General features: G+C 43.3%; 1 protein-coding gene across 2 annotated transcripts in view; it reads left to right on the forward strand.

The window, feature by feature from the left end:
• The window catches only part of gcn1 (GCN1 activator of EIF2AK4), a 143140-nt gene that overhangs the window by 57030 nt on the left and 64794 nt on the right, over positions 1-21316 (forward strand). For both annotated transcript variants that reach the window (XM_078226837.1, XM_078226838.1), the window contains exons 23-33: positions 908-1021; positions 2944-3142; positions 3323-3478; positions 4151-4329; positions 6660-6740; positions 7921-8064; positions 13327-13454; positions 14557-14746; positions 16119-16189; positions 18120-18285; positions 20634-20828. In XM_078226837.1, the coding sequence (XP_078082963.1) occupies positions 908-1021; positions 2944-3142; positions 3323-3478; positions 4151-4329; positions 6660-6740; positions 7921-8064; positions 13327-13454; positions 14557-14746; positions 16119-16189; positions 18120-18285; positions 20634-20828 (1623 nt within the window). The remainder of the gene's footprint in view (positions 1-907; positions 1022-2943; positions 3143-3322; positions 3479-4150; positions 4330-6659; positions 6741-7920; positions 8065-13326; positions 13455-14556; positions 14747-16118; positions 16190-18119; positions 18286-20633; positions 20829-21316) is intronic.

A 21316-nucleotide genomic window follows, 5' to 3' on the forward strand; every position in this document is an offset into this window, starting at 1 on the left:
TTAGTCAGCCGTGTGATTTTTTTTTAAAACATCCTAATGACTGCTTTCCTACCACCAGCCTAACAACTTTGAAACTCCCCTTCCCCTGGATATGAATTTGTATTCCTTGCTGGGAAGATAGTGGAGATGGTGAAGCCACTGGACTAGTTATCCAGAGGCCCAGCCTCGTGCTCTGGGGACACAGGTTCAAATTCCACCATGGCAGCTAGTGGAGTTTAAATTCAATTAATAAATCTGGAATTCAAATCGAGTGTCAGTAATGGTGAACATGTAACAATCATTGTGAACTATCTGGTTCACAAATGTCCTCTCGGGAAGGAAATCTTCCATCCTTTCCTGGTCTAGCCTACATGCGAGTCCAGGCAATGTGGTTGACTCTTAACTGACCTGTGAAAGGGCCCTCGCAAACCATTCAATTCAAGGGCAATTAGGGAAAGGCAACAAATGTTGGCGTTCCCAGTGCCACTCATATCCTATGATAGAATGAAGAAAATAGCGGAAATTCCTAAATCTTAGCACACTTTCTCAAAAACCCTGTATTATGATATTCTTTCCTGAATCATGCTTTTCACTAATATGAAATGAACCAGACCAAATATCCAACACTCTGAAGTTGTGGGAAGTGTGAAATAAGCACTCATTTATGATTGCAATTTTTAATGGCTGTAAAACAAAACGCTTGCTAACGATCGACTAACTTTGATTTAGGTTTCCAATGAAGTTGTAACTGGTTTTGACAGATTCACAAAATAGGCAGGGAATAGAGGGATATGGACCACATAGAGGCAAAAGGTCTTTAGTTTAAAAGTCGTCATGTGTCGGCTTGGTGGGCTGAAGGGCCTGTTCCTGTGCTGTATTGTTCTTGGTGTGTTACAGCCACTGCTAACAGTGTTTTAATTTGTGATAGGAGATAAAGAAGAAGAAAGGTCTGAAGGATGAGGTGCAGCTGAGCAACAAGCAGAAGGAGATCATACAGAGTCAGCTGGAAAAGGAGTCTGTGATCAGGAAGAGGCTGCAACAGGTTTAGACAAAACCACAGGCTTCATTTGCAGGCTCTTTATTTTAAATTTTAAAATTTTGGATGACTTTTGAATTTCTCAAAAGCTGAGGGATAAACAGATCTCATTCCTTTCCACCCCTTCAGTGTGCGAGCCATCATGTTGTTATCATGGTATTACAGGTAGTTGGAACTTTACAGAGCTTCCTCCACCTGATTTAAATAAAGCCCCTGGTCTTGCTCCAGTTTCTTTTCATCCCACACCTAAAGTTTTTGCTGCCAAATGCTTGGGACAAAATCTGGAGCCTCTCCAGGACAGAAGATTAGATTATTCTTTAACTTTTGTCAGGGTCACAAGTAGACTTACATTAACATTTCATGAATCTGCGCAATCAGGACCCTGACCTTCCGGGTGCTTGCCATTTTAACACACAATCCTGCTCCCATGCCCACATGTCTGTCCTTGGCTTGCTGCAATGTTCCAGTGAAGCTCAACGCAAACTGGAGGAACAGCATCTTATCTTCCGACTAGGCACTTTACAGCCTTCCGGTCTCAACATCGAATTCAACAACTTCAGATGATTAGCTCTACCCCACCTCCACCCCTTTGTTTTAATTCTATTTTATTTTATTTTTTACTGTTCCATTAGTCGTCTTTTCCCCTGGTTTTTGTGGCTATGACTCATCTTTCATTTCCACCCCCTGCAGTATAAATACCTCCCACTTTCTATGACTTTTAGCTTTGACAAAGGGTCGTCTGGACTCGAAACATCAGCTCTTTTCTCTCACAGATGCTGCCAGACCTGCTGAGATTTTCCAGCATTTTCTCTTTTGGCTACAATAAGTCTACTGTGAAAATCCCCTAGTCGCCATACTCCGGCGTCTGTTCAGTTACACTGAGGGAGAATTTAGCATGGTCAATGCACCTAACCAGCATGTCTTTCGGACTGTGGGAGGAAACCGGAGCACCCGGAGGAAATCCATGCAGACACGGGGAGAACGTGCAGACACTGCACAGACAGTGACCCAAGCCGGGAATCGAACCCGGGTCCCTGGCGCTGTGAGGCGGCAGTGCTAACCACTGTGCCACCGTGCTGCCCATTAGTAATTTTCTCAAAACTTCTATTGTTTTAGGCCTGTTTCGGTTCCTCTTGTCAAGTTTCCCAGGAACTGTAGGTGCCAGTATTGACACTGAACTGTCAGAAAATATGACCTGTTATTCTATTCAGGGCAAGTGTAAATGCTGGAGGTCATATGATAATCCCAATGTGGCCTAGCCTCCTCGAGACCAAATAAAGCAATAGAAAATTAACTAGCCACAGTCCTGACCCACTTATGTATATTGTCGGCTTCAGAACTGTGGATATTTTGAGCCAGATCAGCACATTCACCTGCCAAAACCTTTTAAAGTTATGCTGAATGCAAATGGCTAATAACACTTGCGGAATATCGCATTCATTTCACGTAGAAAGCCTTCTCAAATGGGTTTTACCTAAAGAGAGCGATTATGAATTCTGAAGGCGTTTTAATCCTGTGGGCCCACACAAATCATTTCAAACAGGGCCCTTACTGTTCACGTCACAAGGCCACCTGCACCATCTGTGTGGGTTGGATTCAAACCTGCTGGTGAAAATTCAGTATGCCAGCTTACTGCTGCTCACTCTCCACAGTGGATGTCTGCCTTGGTGTTTATAATCCTGGGGACCTCATATCCACTGAGGGATTCAGATTGAGCAGGTACAGTTTGAAAAGAGAATGAACTTTCTCTTTTGCGAGGCATTGATAACATGACTTCTGTCTCGGACTCCAGCTCTGGAAGTCCACTGGACACCTGGTACCAAATATGTATGTAAATATGTTCTTAGTCATTATTTGTCTCATGTTGACTGTGTTTAAATGAACATTTTATTGAAGGAACGCTGTTGCAATCCATTGTGTTCCCACAGTTAGATGGGGATGTGCAATCCGCTCTGAATGTGCTGAATGCTGTCATCAAAAAGAACCCGTCTGGATTGTCGCAACAAATTCCTACGCTGATTCGCTCGTTCCTGCCACTCTTCCAATCACCTCTTGTAGCTCCCAGGCTTAAAGATACGTTCTTGGCATTGGGTACATGTGTCTTGCCAGCAGATCTCAAAAACCTGGGCAAGTATCAACAGTGTTTCAAACTCCCGCCTTTTGACGGTGAATCTTTACTTTGGTTACTGCACACTGAAGTTATTGTCTCTCGAATTCTGCACCACCTTGACATCGAGGGGCCTGCGCCCTGCGGGCGGGGGCTATGGTGTGACAGCACAATTCATTGCATTCTGTTTTATGATTTAGGCTCCCTAATTGGCCACGTGACTCTTCGGCTGTTAAAACCTGCCTGCAATTTGGATGAAGCTTGGTGTCAGGAAGAACTTTTGACAGCTACCACCCGTGCTGTGTGTCTACTGCGTTCGCGTACTGTGACTAACCGTACTGGCAAAGTTGAGGCTGGTACGTCATTCAAAGGAAGTGAAATTCCATCATCAAATTCCATCCCTTGTGGTAATCACTGGGTTTTGAGAGAACTCAAATTTTAACAATCCCAATTGCAAAACTCCATGATGTAATCTGTAAATTATCTATGTGTGAAAGTGTACAATGTGAAGTTTTTGTTTCCTTTTGCAAAGTTTTAAAGTTTATTTATTAGTCACAAGTAGGCTGACTTTGACACTGCAATGAAGTTACTGTGAAAATCCCCTAGTTGCCAAACTCCGGTGCCTGTTTGGGTACACTGAGGGAGAATTTAGCATGGCCAACGCACCTAACCAGCACATCTTTTGGATTGCGGGAGGAAACCCACGCAGACATGGGGAGAATGTGCAAACTCCACACAGACAGTGACCCAACCCAGGAATTGAACTCCGATCCCTGGCACTGAGAGGCAGCAGTGCTAACCACTGTGCCACCATGCCGCCCTCTTCGAGCATTTTATTGTGTGTTCTGTGTTGATTCGTGTCCAATTCCTGTTGCGTTGCTGTGACAATACTTCTTTGTGCTTATGTTTGATTTGCCGCTTATTTGAAGTAATTCCATTATGTTTATGGTTGGGATTTGAGCTTTGGTAGGGCTTGACTTTAAGTACTTCAGTATTGGAGTTTTACTATATTGTCTTGTCTCTTGCAGGTGTAAAACCCTTCATAGCTCCAGCCTTTGCATATTGCTTCCCACTCTTGAAGATGGTTTTGATTAACACTGTAAATGACAGTGAGGAGAAGGAAGGGATGCTGATTCAAGCACTTCAGGTGATCAATGAGCATGCTCAGCTGAGATCCGCAACTGACAGCTTTCAGTTGATTGATGAGGTAATATTTGTGGTTTTTTAAAATTTATAACACAAACATTTAACTTATGTTTTTAAAAAAGTGCATTCCAATATTTTGTACGGTCACTGTCCATTTTTATCATAGTAAGAAGTCTCACAACATCAGGTTAAAGCCCAACAGATTTATTTGGAATCAGGAGCTTTCAGAACTCTCGCCTGATGAAGGAGCGACGCTCCGAAAGCTCCTGATTCCAAATAAACCTGTTGGACTTTAACCTGATGTTGTGAGACTTCTTACTGTGCCCACCCCAGTCCACGCCAGCATCTCAACATTTTTATCATGACATTCAACGTGTAGTGATATATTCAGGGTTGTTGATGTGTCTGCGCACTCTGGAAATTCAAGTTGTTTGACAAGGCAATTGAAAAAAGTAATGCAGTTTATTCCAGTTCGGGAGGATAAGGGGACCACAATTTTAAGTTGTGTAAGGCCAGATCTAGATTAGATGCAGGAGGTGGTTCTTTTCCCAGAGGGAAGTGACCCTCTAGAACAGACTACTGTCTTTCCTGACAGGGAATTCAGGAAGGGAGTGATCTCTTGTCTCATTCAGATTGCCTCGCCGTGCCCAAGAACATGTCTCCCAGATATTTTTCTCTCATTTGTCTTGCTTGCCTCGTCAGGTAGTCCTGTGGGGTGCAGCATGTATATAATGTGATGCACACAATATCACAATTGAACAGACTGGATGGATGGTCCGCCATTAAGTTCCAGAAGTTTCTTTCAAGGTGTTATCCAGGATCCCTTGCACGTGTAGGATAGGGTTTCAGCTCTTGGAGGGAGGTCCTTAGTTTGTGGCCTTATTCCGTTCTTCAACCAGGAAAATTGTACTGTATCTTGGGTTGTGAGTGAACCCATGCATATACAGATTCTTAACCCAGCTATTTGTGGTGTTACTTGGCCGCATTGTAGTGATGTCGCTCTTGTAGCCAGCAGTTAAATTTGAATTAGCCTGCAGATTCCAGGAGGGTGCAGATTCCAGGAGGGGCTCGCTCTCCTCAGGGCAGGCACTGCGGTAAAGAGATCAGGGTGCAGGAATTTCAAGGCTGTTGTGCTCTTGCAGCATTTCTGAATACATCCAAGCATGATGCTCTTCAGGACACAGCATTCACTACCCCATCGCACCACCTGGTGGGGTGGGGGTGCAGGGGGATACTTGGAGTGCACTACACTTGGTTGTAGTACCTTGAATTGGCTATTGTATATTCCACTCATGCTGTTTGTGAAAAAAAGAACTCCAAAGCACGTTCCAGCCAGTGATGTAATTTTGAAGTATAACACATGTCATAACGTAAGAAACGAAGCACACAAGATCCCACAAATAGTCGCGAGACCATATATGGTGTTGGTTGAGGGATAAATATTGACCTGGTCAGTGGGAAGAGAGCCTCTGCTCTTTATCTGAATAGTGCTCTGGAATCTTTTATCTACACGAAATAGGCTGATAGGACTTTGGTTTAATGTCACATCTGAAAGATATGGGGGGGTGATCTTACCAAAAAAATTCTAAGTGCCGAGCGAGCGGGAAAGCAGGAGAGATTCTCACATTTTTTTGGACAAGCCCCCAGACGCAATCTTATCGCACTTAGAAAAAAAAGAGGCAAAATGTGATTCTGGCCAGCAGGTGGAGTGGGAGGAGCCTATTGACAGCGGGAAGTTGGCTGCTGAGCTGTAGGAGTGCTATTGTGCATGCGCCCTGATTCCCCCGCCCTCGATTTTCAGAGAGATACAGATTTGCTTCTAGGCTGAAGGCGTTTTATTATAAGGCCTACCTGTCTTGTTTCAGGGAGAGGAGGTTGTTAGTTACCGTGGGCGGCACGGTAGCACAGTGGTTAGCACTGCTGCTTCACAGCTCCAGGGTCCCGGGTTCGATTCCCGGCTCGGGTCTCTGTCTGTGTGGAGTTTGCACATTCTCCTCGTGTCTGCGTGGGTTTCCTCCGGGTGCTCCGGTTTCCTCTCACAGTCCAAAGATGTGCGGGTTAGGTTGATTGGCCAGGTTAAAGAAAATTGCCCCTTAGAGTCCTGGGATGCATAGGTTAGAGGGATTAGCGGGTAAAATATGTGGGGGTAGGGCCTGGGTGGGATTGTGGTCGGTGCAGACTCGATGGGCCGAATGGCCTCCTTCTGCACTGTAGGGTTTCTATGATTTCTATGATTAGTGGGGTTTACTGACAAACCCGAGTCTCCAATCCCAGTTGTGGCATCTTGCCAGATTTCATACTATGATTGCTTGAAGTTGGGTTGAGAGGTCGTAGTGCTGGTACTGAATACTGAACTCTTGGTGTTTATTTGAGACGGTGTTGTTTTGACAGACGGGTCCTGAGCTGCTGCCACGGATGGAGATGCTGCTGCTGCTGACAAGGGTCATTGCCACAGGCTCACCACGACTCCAGGTACAATCTCCACTTTCCTCCTCCTGTGGGACATAGGATAAACGTGTTCTGCTTTTTATTCACTGATTCTGTGCATTTTGATTGGATTATTGGCATTTTATTTCTGTCCACTTGCAGTTTATTTCAGCATGTTTTTTTTAAACTGGAATTTCTTGCATTCATCTCAGTGAGAGCCACTTTGATCTTGCAGGTTAAGTTTTTTTCAATGAGGGCCCGTGGTGGTTTAAAGTTTATTTATTAGTGTCACAAGTCGGCTTACATTAACACTGCAATGAAGTTACTGTGAAAATCCCCTAGTCTCCACATTCCGGCGCCTGTTCAGGTACACTGATGCAGAATTTAGCATGGCCAATGCACCTAACCAGCACGTCTTTCGGACTGTGGGAGGAAACCGGAGCACCCAGAGGAAACCCACGAAGACACTGGGAGAATGTGCAAACGTCACACAGACAGTGACCCAAGCCGGGAATTGAACCCAGGTCCCTGGAGCTGTGAGGCAGCAGTGCTAACCATTGTGCCACCGTGCCGCCCTCATCTCCATTCTGGCCGAGTTATCCTGGACCTGGGCCAGTGCCAGTGCACAGCATGAGTGCAGGATCCTAATACCTCAAACTGTCTCGCGTCCATTCTTTTCCACCTGGATTGTTGTTGCGAACAGTGGCCAGGCGAGCCTGCTTGGTCTTCTGTTCCTCTCTGTCCATGTTAGGGAAGTTGTTCCTCGTTCCCCATGAAACAGTACACAGACAGACAGCTGAGATGCTTGTGATTATTGTCCACGTTAGAAACTAGAGTTGGTGAAAAAAGAACTAAGTTGCATTTATATAGTGCTGTCATGATCTTTGCATTGTTCCAGTGGCAGCACGAAGCTCAGGAACAGTCTGAATGGATATTAGTCTTGAAAGATTTTAGGTCTGGTTTATGTCAGATGAAGAATGTGATTGATAATCACACAGATGCCAGGCTGCAGTGAAGCAGCGGGTAGATTGAAAGAAAATACTTGGATAAAAACAAATTACTGCGGATGCTGGTATCTGAAACCAAAAGGATCATCTGGACTCAACATCAGCTCTCCTTACAGATGCTGCCAGATCTGCTGAGATTTTCCAGCATTTTCTCTTTTGGAAAATATTTGGATCCCTGGTTGTGTGTGGAATATTTAAAGTATATTTCTGTTTTCTAGGTCCTGGCTTCAAACACGCTCACATCTTTGTGTGCCAGCAGCAGTGGTGAGGAAGGATGTGCATACGCTGAACAGGAGGAGGTTGATGTCCTGTTACAAGCATTACTATCGCCGTGTTCTGCAGTGCGAGACGCTGCTCTGAGGGTAAAGAAGCTTCCATAAATATTGATTGACAGGGAGATACAGGCAGAGAGTTGGCTTGCTGCATTAGTTCCTGGTTTCCTAGTGCATCAAGATTAAAGTTCTCATTCTTGTATCGTATTCAGTTACCAACCATGGCCTCAGATCTCCCGACCTCCAGCTCTGTCGCCTCGAAGAACTTTCCACTACTCCAACTTCTTGTATATTCATTCCCTCTTCACTGATGGATGTCCAGACCCAACAATTCTCACCCTCAACTTCTGTTCTATCTTGTTGTTCTAACGCAGGAAAATCTCAGAACATCCTAAAGGGCTTTACAGTGCTTTCGAAATGTAGGCACTATTGCAATGTGTAGATCCTTTCTTATAACCCACGTATTTGACCAAGCTTTTGACTGCTCATACTAATATCTCAGTGAGTTTTTGTTTGATTGTATCCCTGTAAAGCCCTTGGGATGTTTTCCTACATTAAAGGTGCTTAAATTGCTTTAATCTGACATCAACGGGGCCATGGGTTTGGTACAATGAGTACAGTGCACTGAAAAGGTTCAGCAGTGTTTTCTATTGTACTATTTTGGTACATGTCTATATTTGTGGGATATAAATGAGTCAGGGTAAATATTGTGTTACTCACAGTGGGTATGGTCTTCATTCTCTGACGTTCACTAAACTTGTGCATCACCTTCCGTGTATGCCAGTATGTTCAAGGTTAATCTCAAAGCCCTTGACAAGGCAGCAACTGGAAGCTTATATCTGGTTTACTAAAGTTTGTTGTTTTAATCTGACTGTTTAGCGAGGTCTGGATCCCAAGTGCGGCTCCTGCAAATTCACCATTTTCTGCATCATTTTACAGCGCAAATTGAGAAGGTTTTTAAGGTAGAAACTGCCCTGAAGATTTTCACAAAGGAGTTTTCTTTTAATGGGGCTACCCAGTCAGAGAGACGGTTTTCGGATTGTGACCAAAAGTTTGGAAATGAAATTCCAGAGACTGGAGGGGCTGAATGCACAATCAGTAGTGGGGAGGATGGATAAGAGGCCTGAGACATAAGAGCACAGAACTTAGCAGCAAGAGTTGGCTATTTGGCCCTTTGAGCATGTTCTGTCATTCAATAAGATCATGGCTGATCTGGTTGTTGACCCAACTTCACCTTTCTGTCTCTGCTCCCTATAACCTTTGATTTCCTTGTCTATCAAAAAGCTAACTCAGCCTTGAATAAATTCATTGACCCAGCCTCCATTGCTTTCTGGGAAGAGAATTCCACAGACTTCCATTTACCCTTTGAGGGTAAAAAATTCTCCCTATCTCTGTCTTAAAAGGGAGACTTATTTTTCTTAAGCTGTCCCGTAATTCTTGTCTCCCCATAAGAGGAACAGCCTCCCAGTATTCACCCTATCGGTCCCCTCAAAATCTTACACGTTTCAATAAGATCACCTCTTTCTTCTAAGATCCAGTGGATCTTGGCCCAGTCTGTTCATCCCTCCTTCAGAAGATAAGCCCTCTACCCCAGGAATCAGTCAAGTGAACATTCTCTGATCTGTCTCTAATGCAATTGTATCCTTTTTCAAATAAGGAGACTATGACTGTACATAGTACCCCCAATTTGGTCTTATTAAGCGACAGTGAAACTTCCCTATTTTTATATTCCATTCTCTTGGCAATAAACGCCAACATTCCATTAGCATTCTTAATCACTTGCAGTACCGGGACACCTGGACCCCTCTACCACCGAATTGAGCAAAATTTCTCCATTTAAGTGGTACACTGCTATTCTACTCTTTTTGCCAAGTGGACATGTTCACTATTTTCCAGTATTATACTTCATCTGCCAATTTTTTGTCCACTCACTTAACTTGTTTGTTATCTATTTGTAGACTCTGACTTCTCTTGACAGTTTACTTTCCTACTTACCGTGGTGTCATTGGCAAATTTAGCAACCATATATTTCATCCCTTCATCCAAATCATTTCTATAGGTTGTAAATGGTTCAGACGCAGCACTGATCCCTGTGACACTGCAGTATTTATGGCTTGTCAACTCAAAGCACACCAATTTATCACAACCCTCTACTTCCTGTCAGCTAACCAATCCTTTATCCATACTCATGTGTTATCATGTGCTCTTGTGCACTAACCTTATAAAATGCCTTTTGGAAATCCATGTACACCACATCTACAGTTTCCCCTTTATCCACATTGTTACTCAAATAATTAATAAATTAACCAAACACAATCTTCCTTGCACAAAACCATGTTGACTCTGCCTCACCCAATTTTGATTTTCTAAATATTTTTCTAGAACTTCCTTAATAATGGATTCTAGAAATTTCCTTATGACAAATGTCAGACTACCTGGCCTGTAGTTTCCTGCTTTCTGTCTCCATCCTTTCTTGAATAAAGATGTTACAGTCCCCAGACTTACTACACCAGCTTTAGTTACTCTTTTCCGATTTAAATACTTGTAAAACTCTTACTATCTGTATCTCTCATACTCGACTTTCTCCCTTTTTATTTTTTTTAGTCATTCTTTGCTGGATTTTAACATCTGTCTAATTTTCTGACCCACCATGCAGATTTGCAAAGTGTTTCTTTCCATTTGATGCTATTCTTAACTTCCTTAATTTAGTCACGGATGGTGCATCTTTCTCAAAGTGTTTTTGTTTCTCACAGGGGTAATTCTTCATTAAATAACTTCTTTCGAAGTCTGTCGCTGCATCTCTCCTGTCCCAACTTTTAACCTAGTTTCCCAGTTGACTTTAGCTAGTTCTGCTTTCATACTCGTACAATTATCTTTATTTGGGTTTAAAACACTTGTCTTTGACCCATACTTTCCATGAAAATGAATATGAAATTCTGCCATTTTATGATCACTGTCATCTAGAGGCTCCAATACCATGGGATAATTGGTTCATTCTGTTTCATTGCTCATTACCAGATCCAGAGTAGCCTGCTCGCTGGTTGGCTCTAGAGCATTCTACTCTAAGAAATTGTCCCCAATTAAATCATTTTTCAGGATACCCATGCCAATCTGATTTGTCCAATCTGATTTGTCCAATCTGATTTGTCCAATCTGATTTGTCCAATCTGATTTGTCCAATCTGATTTGTCCAATCTGATTTGTCCAATCTGATTTGTCCAATCTGATTTGTCCAATCTGATTTGTCCAATCTGATTTGTCCAATCTGATTTGTCCAATCTGATTTGTCCAATCTGATTTGTCCAATCTGATTTGTCCAATCTGATTTGTCCAATCTGATTTGTCCAATCTGATTTGTCCAATCTGATTTGTCCAATCTGATTTGTCCAATCTGATTTGTCCAATCTGATTTGTCCAATCTGATTTGTCCAATCTGATTTGTCCAATCTGATTTGTCCAATCTGATTTGTCCAATCTGATTTGTCCAATCTGATTTGTCCAATCTGATTTGCCCAATCTGATTTGCCCAATCTACATGTAGATTCAAGTCACTCTTGATTATTGTGAGACCATTCTAAAATGCCCCATGCAATTCTCCCTGTGTACTCTGACCGGCAGTGTAGCTGTTCTTAGGGGCCCTATTGACTACAAGTGACCTCTTACCTTTCCCATTTCTTATCTCTACCCAAAACTGATTATCTTTGCTAATATTATCTTTAATTAACAGCGCTACCCCACCAACCTTTCCTAATTTCCTGCCTTTTCAAAATGTCAAATGTCCTTCAGTATTTGGGCCTTGGTTAGCCTACAACCCTGTCTCATTAATGGTCATCGGGTCATACATATTTTTTTCTATCTGTGTTAACAATTTATTCATTTTATTATAAATGCTGTGTGCATTCAGATACAAATCATTTAACTCTCTCTTTCCCACTTTTGCAAGCTCTGGCCTTATCTGCTAGTGCACTCTGAAGCTTGTACACACTGTAGCACACTGTGGTTATCATTATCCAAATCATTACTCTGCTCCATTAACTCATTATCTTCCTTTGATTTACCACATCTTTCCCCGTCCCCACCCCACCCAACTATTTAAAGCCCTCTCCACCATCCCAGTCACTTTTGTAAAAGAGCTTAAGCAAATACAGAGAATTCTCACTTACTAGCCTTGAGGTTATTGTTCTGTTTATCCCAGTCTTTGAGGTTGGAGATGAACATCTAGAGATTCTCCTTGATTTTAACCCACCACTTTTTTGTCATCTTTCCCTGCTTTGAGGTCATTTTCATCCACTGTTCATTCACAAGTGACAGGTTTTTGGATGCAGGGGCCCTTTCACATCCAGTTCTAATGGAATCTGTGTCTCCTTGTAAGGCACAAGGAGAGTACTATATTCTGTGTCTGTAGTATGAGGAACATGGTTTGGAACAAGACCTCAAAATTAAAAAAGGGAAGATCATCCAACCCATGCATACTGTTGAGTCTTTGGGTACCTTTTGCCTGACATTTTTTTTGAGATTGATCAGATTACCTGCAGGGAAAGAGAGAATTACATTTATATAGCACCCTTCGCTATTCCAGGGCCTTAATGCAGCATGAAAATATTTTTAAATTATAGTCATTTTTGTGATGTGAAAAAAGAGGCAGCCAATCAGCTCACAGCAAGATGTCACAAACAATAATGACTAGATGATTTGTCTTTATGATTATGTTTGGGTGATAAGTATTGTAAGAAGTTTAACAACACCAGGTTAAAGTCCAACAGGTTTATTTGGTAGCAAAAGCCACACAAGCTTGTGACAAGCTTGTGTGGCTTTTGCTACCAAATAAACCTGTTGGACTTTAACCTGGTGTTGTTAAACTTCTTACTGTGTTTACCCCAGTCCAACGCCGGCATCTCCACATCATGATAAGTATTGACCAGGCCACAGAGAATAATTCCCCTGTTTGACTTTAAAAGATGAGGTGTTTTACTTCCACCCAAGAGAACGATGTGACCTCAGTTTAATGTCTCGTCTGGAAGATAGAAGTTGGAATTTTACCACTGTTCACGCCAGCAGGATTTTCCCATCCCTCCGCAGCAAACGGAGATTTGACTGGCCGCCAAATTCTCCAACCTCGCTGCAGCGGGAGCGTGGCGTCAATGGGCGGTAAGATCACGCCTGGTATTTCCACCCCCTTGTACCCACAACCTTCTCTCGCTGGCTCATATGTTACTACCACTGAACCATTGTCATATTCTGTGCTTTCCTGTGTTGGCATGATGTAATGATGTGAATAATTATTTGATCTCGTAGAATGAGGCAAGTTGTGTAAATGATGGAAGTTATCTTGTGTCTCTGGCTGTTTTGCAGGGACTGCTGGAGATGAATATGGTGTTGCCCACCCCAGACAGCGATGAAAAGAATGGATTGAACCTACTGCGCAGGCTGTGGGTTTCTCAGTTTGATGTGGATGAGGAGACCAGACTGCAGGCTAAAAAGTAAGGAACCAGTTTATCTGTGAGCTACTGGAACATATAACATTTATTTTCAAATGTCTTAAAGGAGCGTCAACGTTCAAAGCCCAATACTATATTAAATGCTACATGATATAGCTTTGCTAGTTAAAGATAAAAAGGCTGATCAGGCTCACTCATGAATGGGAGTTCCAGTTCCAATTTGATTTGATATTGTCACATTAGTATACAGTGAAAAGTATTGTTTCGTGTGCACTATACAGACAAAGCATACCGTACATAGAGAAGGAAAGGAGAGAGTGCAGAATGTAGTGTTACAGTCATAGTTAGGGTGTAGAGAAAGATCAACTTAATGTGAGGTAGGTCCATTCAAAAGTCTGACAGCAGCAGGGAAGCAGCTGTCCTTGAGTCGGTTGGTATGTGTCCTCAGACTTGTGTCTTTTTCCCGACGGAGGAAGGCGGAAGAGAGTATGTCTGGGGTAATATCTGTTTAATATCCAACCTTCAGGCAACTGGAGAACAAATTGCAGGTGAAATGTTGCAATTAACATAGTGATTACCTTTAACTTCAGTACGGTTATGCCTTCACTTGCATGCCTCTGTGGTAAACATTAGGCAGAGAATAAAATGATGTGCAATAATAATGTGCCTCTTGGTCAAACACACCATGAATTTCTAGAATGGATTGCAGATCTGTTCTGGATTAGCTTACTGAGGGTGCAGCAATAGATCTCAGCATCTCTGGCCTGCAAAGGAAAGAAATTGTATTTCCTGCTCCTAATCACCATTTAGTGACTTGTGTTAGAAAGTGTGCATCAGAGGACAGTGGGTGAGGACAGGATTGAATTGGCTGTGATGTTTCCCCTGGTTGAATGTCCAGCCAGTACTTGGGCCAAAGTTCACACCTGAAGCTTGGGTACGGGCGAGGTCCTGGAGGGTGCTTGTGATATCTTCATCTGGCTGGAGTGGATGTCTCTAGAGGAGGATTAAATTATCGCAAATAAGTGTGTGGAGCTCCAGGCTTCCTGTTTCCATATCTGACTAATGATGATCTTAGAGCTCTCCACATTGTCTTGTCTGTCTGTCTGTCTGTGTCAGCTCTCCTGTAATCGTCACTCCTTTTCAGGTTGTGGGATACCATGGGGCTGGAGCTGCAGCCAAATCTCTGTTCGCTGCTGATTAAGGATGTGATATACCACGAGGATGCAATACGCCAAGCAGGAGCCGCAGCGCTGTCTAATGCCGTGGCACAGTATCAGAGCCAGGCTGCCGAAGTGATGGCCAAGCTGATTGAGATTTATCAGGAGAAACTTTACGTAAGCTCGCTTTGGAGAAGTGTGGGGAAAGAATGTTCAGGGTTTTTGGGGAAAATTTGGAAACAAAGGTTGCTGGATATTCCTCATTGATTACTTAGGGTGTGAGAAGGAATGAATGGGGCAATTGAGTTTTGTGTGGCTAGCTTAATGGAACATGCAGAAGGGAATTTACTTTCTCAGGTAGAGATTGTATAGGAGGGGTGGGGCGGTTCGCACAATCATAGAATCCTAGAATCCCTACAATGCAGAAGAGGCCATTTGGCTTATCAGGTCTGCACTGACTCTCTGACAAAGTATCTTACCCAGGCCCTCTCCCTCACCCCTGTCCCCGTAATCCCACTTTTACCATGGCTAATCCCCCCAACCTACATATATTTGGACACTAAGGAGCAATTTAGCACAGACAATTCACCTAACCTGCACATCTTTTGGACTGTGGGAGGAAACCTGAGCACCTGGAGGAAACTCATGCAGACACGGGGAGAATGTGCATATTCCACACATACAGTTGCCCAAGGCCAGAATTGAACCTGGGTGCAAAGTTGAGTTGGGCGTGGGAAGCATATTATAGTTGAAATTTGTGCCCAATCAAGCATTGGAAGGATCAAAGCAAAGAAGAAACTGGAAGTTTGACATGGTGTTGCGCAAAGCGCAAGTTTAAATAATTTATGCTCATTTCAAAAACTCTTTCCATAAACTTTTAAAACTAGTGAAACAGGGAGAAAGTTGAAGTATTGATCCTGATATTAAAGAAACATAATTGCAAGTGGAAGATGGACAAAAGAATTAATTAAGATTTCTAGTTTTAAAGGTAGATTAGGTAGGGACGGAATGGCGGCACAGTGGTTAGCCTCATTGTGCCAGGGACCCCAGTTCGATTCGCAGCTTGGGTCACTGTGTGGAATCTGCATGTTCTCCCCATCTGTGCGTGGGTTTCCTCCGGGTGCTCCGGTTTCCTCCTACAGTCCAAAGATGTGCTGGTTAGGTGAATTGACCATGCTAAATTCTCCCTCAGTGTACCCGAACCGGCGCCGGAGTGTTGCGACTAGGGGATTTTCACAGTAACTTCATTGCAGTGTTAATGTAAGCCTACTTGTGACACTAATAAATAAGTAAGATTAATTCTTGTCACTGCTGTTGTACAGACGTTTAAGGCTGCGAGAGTTGTTTACTTTCAAAATTAGAATGCAGTGCATATCTAGTTTATGATGGTATAGGAAACTGCATTGCACATACATTTCTGATTTTGTATCGTACAAGAGAAAACTGGGGGAAGAAAATGATCTTTTTCGATCTATATTTTGCATGCTTGTTATGCTTCTTGTTCAGTTCCTGGTAATTGCTGATAAATTAATTGTTTTGTATTAATTAGAGGCCACCTCCCGTGTTGGATGCCCTTGGTCGAGTTATATCTGAATCTCCACCTGATCAGTGGGAAGCCAGGTACTGTGTCTGAACATTTGATAGTGACTAAAGTGAAATGCTATTTTATCCCCCAACTTCCTCTCTTTTTTTTCTTTTTGAACCCTCCTGCCCCCTGATCCTAGGACCTCAGAATGAGCTCCAATTTTTTTAAATGGTTCTTGGGTTGTGGGTATCACTGCGTAGGCGATCATTTTAAATCCATGGTGTGTTGGATAGCCTACTTAGAACCATAGAATCCCTACAGTGCAGAAGGAGGCCATTCAGCCCATCAAGCCTGCACCAAAAACAATCCCTGTCACCTCACATATTTACCCCACTAATCCCTCTAACCTACGCATCCGGGACACTGAGGGGGCAATTTAGCATGGCCAGTCCACCTAACCCGTACATCTTTGGACTATGGGAGGAAACCGGAGCACCCAGAGAAAACCCATGCAGACACGGGGAGAATGTATATTTCTTATCTATTGAGCTCAGTGTGAGTGATGTTAGAGTCACTATGTTTTGGCCTCAGTAGCCCAGATGATGGAGGGAAAAAAATTAGACTGGGTTCCTGCTCTAGATCAATATTCAAGGACTCCTCCACAATGTACCATTGCAGATGCTTGTTGTGGATAAGATGAAACTCATCTGTAATGTCCTTTAGGAAAGGAAGTCTGCTGGTCTGGCCTACATGTGACTCCAGAGCCATAGCAATGTTGTTGACTCTCAACCGCCTCCAAGGGCGGCAACTAGGGATGGGCAATAAGTGCTATCCAGCCAGCAAGGCCCAAGTCTCACAAATGAATAGAAAAAAGAATGATACAAATAGCCTGCTGACTCGCTGTTCAGGCTGGTGAGGTGCTGAAGGCCACCTGGCATTTGTGGAATTACATTTCAGTACCTGGAAGAGGGGAGGCGGTATTGTCACTGGAACAATAATCCAGAGACCCCAGGTAATACTCTGGGGACCCAAGTTCAAATCCCACCATGACAGATGGGGAAATTTGAAACTGGAAAAGTCTGGAATTAAAAGACTAATGATAACCATGAAACTATTGTCAATTGTTGTAAAAGCCCATCTGGTTCACTAATGTCCTTTAGGGAAGGAAATCTGCTATAGTTACCTCTATGTGACTCCAGACCCACAGCAACGTGGTCCACTCTTCAAATGTCCTCTGAAATGGTCTAACAAGTCACTCAGTTCAAGTTGAGCCTGGAAGTTCCTCAATTTTGACCAAATGACCCTAAAGGAACAAAGATACCTGCCTAAGTCATGATTTGGAGCTGATATAGATGAATAGAATCCTACAGTGCAGAAGGAGGCCATTCGTCCCATCGAGTCTGCACCAACCACAATCCCAATGATTGGAAATGCAGGTGTATCGGCCTTTTCCCAATAACCCCATGCGTTTACCCTATTTAGTCCCCCTGACACTAAGCGGCAATTTAGCACGGCCAATCCACCTAACCCGCACATCTTTGGACTGTGGGAGGAAACCAGAGCACCCGGAGGAAGCCCACGCAGACACATTCCATAAGCACGGAGATTCCCTCCGGCCTGTCACCTAAAAGACTATTCTTGTGACCGGGCCAGTGACTTTGTATAAGATATTTGACTAGAGAGGGAATTGCTGTTGAGATAAATCCCCTCAAATTTCTATCCACCTGCATATCCAACAGGAATCAATGGACCTGATCGAGAATGGGTTGAATCATTATACTACTACTAGTATTGTAGGCATTCCAGCTGCCTTCTGTTTTACGAGATCAACTCATGCAACTAATGAAATCTTTGGGCCCTCTGGAATGTGTGGCTTGGTTCTCCACCAGTTACATTTACCCACTCGGCATTCAGGGAGCTGTGCAATTTGATTTAAAACATTTTGACAGTAATGGAGTATTTGGGAGATTGCGTAAATGAGAGTTTAATACAGTTTATAGTGAAGAGCTCCTCTTTTTTCTCAAGGTGTGGGATCGCTCTGGCTTTGAACAAACTTTCCCAGTATCTTGATGGATCACAGATCAAGCTGCTGTTCCAATTCTTTGTACCTGAAGCCTTGAACGACCGTCACCCTGAGGTCAGAAAGTGCATGTTGGATGCAGCTCTCTCTGCACTGAATACCCATGGAAAGGTATGTCTCTGTTCTCCAAGTAACGGTAGCTTTTGTGGCTTAACTCACATTGGATTGTTAATTTTGAATGACCTTCAGTGAATAATGAATTCCTGACAAATTACTGTCTAGACTCTTGCATCAAGAACAGGCACTTCACACAGCTGTTGTAGGCAGCTGTTTCATTTCTGAAATGTATCGATACTCTTTGCATGGTGAAGGCTCAGTTCAAAACAGGACAATATAATTCTATATATCATCAGTGAGCCAGTCACCGGCATTCAATAGTTTGGATTGCATTCAGCTCAATCAGACCAGCCCGGTTACCATTCCCACTCAATCTTCGTAAGGGAAAACTTTGGTAGTTATCAGTTTTCCCCACGTGTCCTGGGGAAGGAGGGGCGGGAGGTGGGGGAGGGTGAATCCATGATGCAAATGAAGGAACTTTGGCAGTCCCTCTGCCCTTGGCCCTTTGCTGCAAGATTTCACTCACCCACACCACTCCCTCGGGTGGTCTACAGAATAATTGATACCCAAAGTTACCAAATAAAGGCACGTAACCAAAAGTCTGGGACTTTAATGGTATCCTAGCCTCTGACAATCATGGTGACAGTTTATGAAAGAAACATCTAGCCTCAAAATCAACAAGAGCGACACACACAAGCAGGGCTGCCCTATGATAGCAGCACACAGTCTTCAAGCTTCCTATATGCCCCTAGAGATCAAAGTCAGACGAAGGTGTGCCTAACCTGGCAGTTCCGCAGCAAGGCCCAGGAATGTGTATGGCCTTTTGAATTAGTTGAGCACTCAACGAGACAGTAAAATAATCCATTCTCATCTCATCTCGCAAACCTGAGTGTGACTGATTCATATTATTGGCTATAGCTCAATGTGACTGAACCATAGCCGGTAATTGGAACATTGTCAGTTGTGGCACAGTTGATAGCACTCCTGTCTCTGAGTTAGAAGGATGTGGATTCAAATCCCAATCTGGAGACTTGAGCCAAAAATCTAGGCTGATGGCCCAGTGCTATAGTGAAGGAGTGCTGCACTGTCAGAGGTGTCGTTTTTCAGATGAGATACTAAAGGGAGGCTCCAGTTGCCCCTCGTTAACAGGCAGGGGAGCTCTGACCAACAATTATTCCCCAAGCCAACATTACGAGTCGTTTTTGCATACCTATTTGTGGAATCTCGCTGTGCAACAATTGGTTGCTGCCTTTCAAACATTTCAGCGGTGAAGAAGCTTCACTAATCATGCTCGTGAAACACTTGATGAAGTTGTGACAAAGTTTCAATGCAGCCCCCTGAATTTATTGAGGGAAATTCTCTATCTTCTGGCTGTCTGTAAGGAGCAGAGAGTGTCTGAGATAATCTGGACAAGTGAAACACTGATTCTGTGAATTGTAGACGAGTTCACACGACAGTAGGAAAATGCTTGACTTTTTTTTGGAAGTAAAGCATAGGGATAGGGGCGAGGAGCAGTCACCGGCAGCAATGAGGCGTTTCTCCTAACACTTTCCAAATATTTGAGAAATTGGGTGAATTGGCAAACTATCCATTGCTTTCAGTTACTGGAATTTCAGGAGATGCCTTGCTAAATTCAACATGTACGGCTTATAAAGAAAGAATTAATGTAAGTTGGCTAGTGGATTGAAAACTGACTTGTAAACCATTTGTAAAGTAAAGTAAAAGTTTATTTATTTGTCACAAATAAGGCCTACATTAACACTGCAATGAAGTTACTGTGAAATTCCCCTAGTCGCCACACTCCGGCACCTGTTCGGGGTCAATGCACCTAACCAGTGCGTCTTTCAGACTGTGGGAGGAAACCAGAGCACCCGGAGGAAACCCACGCAGTTACAGGGAGAACGTGCAAACTCCACACAGACAGTGACCCAAGCCGGAAATCAAATCCAGGTTCCTGGCACTGAGGCAGCAGTGCTAGCCACTGTGCCGCCATGCCACTCCAGTGATTTGATCATCAGGCCTACTCTTTTGGTTGTAAGGCCCAACTCCCTGGACACTCTGTTACTCCCTTCGATCACTTCCTAAATGCTCTTAGCGTAAGCCTTTGACTTCTCCACAAATTTCTTCCCTTTCCTGGTTGATATCCTTCTTCATTAAATGCTTTCAAGATATGAGGATGATTCACTGATATTTAAATGTCTAGTGCTCATTGTATATGATCTGTTTGAAAGGGCAGATTAAATTATGTGTTCATACTTGTTTAAACATGGAGCTGACCTTCCCGGTTATTAACAATGAACTTTATTGGGGTTGGTTACAACAAAATAGAAATCGGGTAAATGGCTTGCAAGATTTAACACAAATTACTCGCATCATCTCTGCTGCATCATTTTTTCCTTTAGGATAACGTCAATTCCCTTCTGCCGGTATTTGAGGAGTTCCTGCGGAATGCTCCGAACGATGCCAGTTATGATGCTGTGAGACAGAGCGTGGTCATCCTCATGGGTTCACTGGCAAAGCATTTGGATAAGAGCGACCCCAAAGTGAAACCCATTGTGGCAAAGCTTATCACTGCCCTCTCCACACCATCTCAGCAGGTAACGTACTCCAATGCACCAAAAGACTTTCAGAAATTTACAGAATGGGATACTCCCTTGACTCAGTGGTAGCACTGTCACCTCTGAGTCAAATAGTCATGGGTTTAAGTCCTGCTCCAGAAGCTATAGCACATAATCGAGCCTGACACTCTAGTGCAGTAGTGAGGGAGTGCTCAAATGTCAGATTTTCTGGATGAGGCATTAAACAAAATACCTCACTTTTCCTCTTTGGGTTTTAAAGGGATCATGGTAAGAGGAGCAGGAGTTTTTCACCAGTGTCTTGGTCAAAACTTATCACTCAACCAACATTTCCAATATCACATTGGTGTTTGGGAGCTTGCTGTGTGTAGTTTTCTACATTACAACATTCTCAAAAGTACTGAATTGGTTCGAAAGTGTTTTGAGACATCCTGAGGTCATGAAAGATGCTATATAGGTGCAAGTCCTTTCTGTGCTGTAAAGACTACATGGATGATTTAATACATACA

Source organism: Mustelus asterias, chromosome 13 (genome assembly GCF_964213995.1).
Source record: "Mustelus asterias chromosome 13, sMusAst1.hap1.1, whole genome shotgun sequence".
Lineage (NCBI taxonomy): Eukaryota > Metazoa > Chordata > Chondrichthyes > Carcharhiniformes > Triakidae > Mustelus > Mustelus asterias.